This window comes from Ipomoea triloba, chromosome 7 (genome assembly GCF_003576645.1).
Source record: "Ipomoea triloba cultivar NCNSP0323 chromosome 7, ASM357664v1".
In the NCBI taxonomy this organism is placed as follows: domain Eukaryota; kingdom Viridiplantae; phylum Streptophyta; class Magnoliopsida; order Solanales; family Convolvulaceae; genus Ipomoea; species Ipomoea triloba.
Genome location: NC_044922.1, coordinates 10,154,915 through 10,159,880, shown reverse-complemented (window position 1 = coordinate 10,159,880; position 4,966 = coordinate 10,154,915). Strand labels below are relative to the sequence as shown.

Below are 4,966 nucleotides of genomic sequence, written 5' to 3'. Positions count from 1 at the left end.
TTAAACTCTTGTATATATTCTGGTAGTTAGTGTAGCTACCCCTTTTGCTCACCTAGATATATATGTATGAAGATATGTTGGGTAATGATGATGATGATGTGAAATAGTTTTCTTGTTAGCCTGTGCACCTAGAGTGAACTCTGTCTGGTCTTGGCTGGGTTTAGTCTAGGTGTGGCGGTAACTACTCCGGATGTACAGTATAGCCGAGCCGGGGTGTTACATTTTCAATAGCACCTTCTCTCCAACTTGATGTTCGGTGAATTGTCGTTTCAAATCGGCATAGGACTTTTGACGATCCTGTGCAATTTTCATCCTTTCTCGAATCACCTTGATTGCCTCTGTAGTCTCTTGTAGGTACTGAGGTCCAAGTATAACAACGTCGCTCTTGTCACTCCAACATAGAGGACTTCGACATTTTCGCCCATACAACGCTTCATAAGGAGCCATTCCTATACTTGCATGATAGTTGTTGTTATAGGAAAATTCTATTAAATCCAACTGCTCATCCCATGAACCTTGGAAATCAAGTATACAACCTCTGAGCATATCTTCCAATGTCTGTATCGTTCGCTCCGTTTGGCCATCAGTGGCAGGGTGAAAAGCTGTACTTAATTTGAGCTGAGTGCCCATCATCATCTGCAACGCTTCCCAGAAACGTGATAGAAATCGTGAATCTCGGTGTGAAACGATATCTTGCGCTACTCCGTGATATTTAACCACGTGTTTAATATAGGCTCTTGCCAACCTTTCCATGGACCATGTCTTGTTCATTGGAATGAACCTCGCTGTCTTAGTTAGTCGATCGACAATAACCCACACCTGATCGTTTCCAGACTTGGTTCTAGGCAATCCTCCCACGAAATCCATCGAGATTGAGTCCCATTTCCACTGCGGAATTTCTAATGGCTGCAATAATCCCTTTGGTTTACTTCTTTCTGCCTTGACCTTTTGACAGTTCAAGCATTTAGCCACAAATTCAGCTACATCCTTCTTCATGCCCGACCACCAGAAATTTTGTTTTAAGTCCTTATACAGTTTATCCCCACCAGGATGAACTGAATAGGGTGTATAATGACCTTCCTTCATTAATTGTTCCATTATCTCCTTACACCCTTTTGGTATTATCCACCTACCTTGGAATCTTACACTCCCATCTGGGTGTAATTCAAATGGACCATGTTTTCCATCAATCATCTTCTCCCTGATGCTCCCTACCCAATTGTCCTCTTCTTGTGTTTGTTTGACTTCCTGGAATAGGGTTGGAGTCACCGACATGTAATAAAATTTTATTTCCTGTTCCACCTGACCACACATCTGTATCTCCAAATTGAGTCTCTGAAAATCCTCGCATAATTGTTCGGGTAATACCCAAAGAGCATGGTTTGATTTTCGACTCAAGGCATCAGCTACCTTGTTTGCTTTGCCCTCCTGGTATTGGATTTCCAAGTCATAATCTTTGATCAATTCCAACCATCTCCTTTGCCTTAGATTAAGGTCTCGCTGAGTAAAGATGTACTTTAAACTCTTGTGGTCCGTATAAATCTTGCATGAGATTCCATAGAGGTAGTGTCGCCAAATCTTGAGAGCAAATACCACGGCTGCCAGTTCTAAGTCATGCGTCGGGTAGTTAGCTTCATGAGTTTTTAATTGGCGAGAAGCATATGCTATTACCCTTCCATTTTGCATCAAAACACATCCTAGTCCCTTGTGAGATGCATCCGTGTACAACTCGTAACCTTCCGCTCCAACAGGTAAGGTCAATATTGGAGCAGTCGTCAATCTCGTCTTAAGTTCTTGGAATGCCTGCTCACATTCTTCACTCCAACTATACTTGGTCGTTTTCTTGAGCAGGTTTGTCAACGGCTTTGCTATCCTTGAGAAGTCCTGAACAAATCTTCGGTAATAACCCGCCAAACCTAAGAAACTACGGACTTCCGTAACTGATTTGGGTGCTTCCCATTCAAGTACAGCTTGTATCTTAGCTGGGTCCACTGCTATCCCTTCTTGGGTGATTACGTGTCCAAGAAAAGCAACTTCTCTTTTCCAAAATTCACACTTTGACAATTTCGCAAAAAGTTTCTTTTCCCTTAGTGTTTGTAACACTGTCCGAAGATGTCCCTTGTGATCCTCCGGTGTCTCAGAGTAGACCAAGATGTCATCTATGAAGGCGACGACGAATTTATCCAAATAGGGAAGGAAAATTCGGTTCATCAGGTCCATAAAGGTTCCTGGGGCGTTAGTCACTCCGAATGGCATAACCGTGAATTCATAGTGCCCATATCTCGTCCGAAATGCTGTCTTAGGCACATCCCCCTTCGCGACTCGCACTTGATGATACCCTGACCGTAAGTCAATCTTTGAAAACACTCCCGCTCCTTTCAACTGATCGAATAGATCATCGATCCTAGGCAACGGGTACTTGTTCTTTACTGTGACTCGGTTTAGTTCCCTGTAATCGATGCACAGTCTAAGACTCCCATCCTTCTTCTTAACGAACAGTACCGGTGCACCCCAAGGCGATACGCTTGGTCTGATAAATCCTTTCTCCAGTAATTCCGCCAATTGTGCCTTTAGTTCCTCCATCTCTTTCGGTGCCATTCGATAAGGCGCTTTCGAGGTAGGTGAGGTTCCTGGTATGAGATCAATGGTGAATTCCAGCTCTCTTTCCGGTGGCATTTCTGTGAGATCGTCGGGGAACACGTCAGGAAATTCGCGTACAACTGGGATTCGATCGATTTCGAGTTCTTCTGGTTCGGAATCTTGCACCAAACAGAGGTATACTTCACATCCCTGGTGCATATACTGCTTCAGTTTCTGCGCTGTCAACAACCTGGATTCGTGTTGCTTGTCAATCCCTCGGTAGGATATTCTCCTCCCTTCTGGTCCTCGTAACACAATCTTCCGCTCATCACACACTATCCGAGCTTTATACTTATCCAACCAATCCATTCCGAGTACTACATCAATGCCCTCAAGTTCAAAACGAACGAGATTTCCGGGACAGTTAGTTCCAGCTATTTCTATCGCAATGTTATCATAACCATTTCTACAGGCTACTACTATTCCCGAAGCAGTTTTGACATTTAGATCTAGCTCAATAGTAGGCCTTAATTTCAGTCTATCAGCAAATGCAGATGATATAAATGAATTGGTAGCTCCTGTATCAAATAACACTATTCCAGGTACTGAGTTTATGGGAAATGTACCAGTTACGGCGTCGTTAGCCTGGGCCTGAGTGCTATTGACGACGTAAATTCTGCCTTGGTTTCCCGTGCTACTTTCTCCCATCACTTGCTTCCCTTTGTGGTTGGAACCAGATGCGACGTTTGTTGGTCCTCCCGGATTTGTTGACTGAGAGTTGGCCATTCTGTTTCCTATCTCTGCGGGTCTCTGACCAGTATTCCCATTAAATCTTCTCCCTTGGTTCACGTTCTGTAGGAGTTTTTGAGGACTGTCTACCCGACTCTGGCACTCAAAGGACTTGTGCCCAGAAAGACCGCATGTGAAGCACTTAATCCTCGCTCCTTGGCAATTCACTCCTGGATGATTCCTTCCACATCTTGAACAAGTAAAACGGTTTCCTTCGTTAATTCTTTCCCTTCCTCTTCCTGATATTAGGTTGGAGCCACCTTGGTTCACTCTCTTGTTTCCCAGTGCGGATTTCTGTGACTTGTCATCGGCCTTTCTTTTATTTCGGCCATAAACTTCTTGTTGATCTAGGTACACCTGGTAATGGTCCGAGGCTCTATCGTACGCCTCCTTCAAGGTAGAGCACATGAATGGCGCAATCGCCCTCCTTACATCCCAGTCCAATCCTCGAACAAACCTTCGTGCCTTACTTGCTTCATTAGGTACAATCTCCTGAGCGAAACGCATTAGTTCCACGTACTGGTCATGATATTCTTTGATTGTTGCTCCCTTCTGTTTTAGCCGTAGAAATTCCTCGCATTTAATCCCTCTAATACGCTCGGTGTAGAACTGTCCCCTCAGTTCCTCCTTGAATTCTTCCCAACCAAACTCTGGGTCTTGTAGAAGATCAGGTCCTTCTGATGTCCACCAGTTGTCTGCAGCTTTCGTTAAATAATAGACCGCGGAAGGTACTCGTTGATTTGCAGGGCAATCCACTGCGTTGAGCAGTTTGTCAAACGTCCGGATCCACTCCTCTAAAATAACCGGATCTTTTTCTCCCGCATAGTGTGGTGGTTGTCGGCTTGCTATCGCCTTCGCATAATCGACTCGTGGTTGTCCTTGGTTCTGGTTCTGGGTTTGCTGAGCCATCATGAACTCAGCCATTCGCTCCATCGCTTGGGCCATACGATCAATTGCAGAGACGTTCTCGTTGCTACTGGTAGGCATGTTGCGTCTTGGAGGCATTTTCACTGGACGATAGATCCAAATTAGTATCCGAAGTATAAGAGTCCTCAAGGGTTAGCTAGTTAGGCAGTCAGTATAGCACCTACTTAAGTCCTATACAACGTCCCCTAACATTCACTTTATCATACCCGCTAAGCAGGGGTTTCTACCTCAGCATAGGGATAATTAACGCATTACGCTAGCCAGCTTACTCACAATAATCCCATGCAAGGGTTAACACATGCAAGAAATCACAAACATTGATCATATTATTCAACAACCAGAATCGTAAGATTCTGTAGAGTAAAAGTAAAATACCCCCTTTTATGCTGCCGGACTTTCGTTCCAACTCTGCTCCAAAGCTTATGCTCATGATACCGTAACAACGACTTAGGTTAATCTCTACGAACCTAAGCTGACTTGAAACTTGAACTCAACCTAGGCTCGGACTTAGGCTTCGATCTAATTCCCGAAGGTTCAACCTAGGCTCTGATACCAACTTGTAACACCCCGGCTCGGCTATACCGTACATCCGGAGTAGTTACCGCCACACCTAGACTAAACCCAGCCAAGACCAGACAGAGTTCACTCTAGGTGCACAGGCTAACAAGAA

At 44.5% G+C, this 4,966-nt stretch overlaps 1 protein-coding gene across 1 annotated transcript; it reads right to left on the bottom strand.

Moving 5' to 3' along the window:
- Window positions 1–3,113: 3,113 nt before the first annotated feature.
- Window positions 3,114–4,374, bottom strand: LOC116024090. The gene is made up of 2 exons (XM_031264996.1): window positions 3,207–4,374; window positions 3,114–3,118 (listed from the first exon to the last, which is right to left on the bottom strand). Exons 1-2 carry the CDS (start codon window positions 4,372–4,374, stop codon window positions 3,114–3,116), a joined length of 1,173 nt encoding a protein of 390 aa, XP_031120856.1.
- Window positions 4,375–4,966: the final 592 nt, after the last annotated feature.

Coding starts and splice junctions, on each gene's coding strand:
- LOC116024090 (XM_031264996.1), bottom strand. CDS start 4,374: ATGCCTCCAAGACGCAACATGCCTACCAGTAGCAACGAGAACGTCTCT.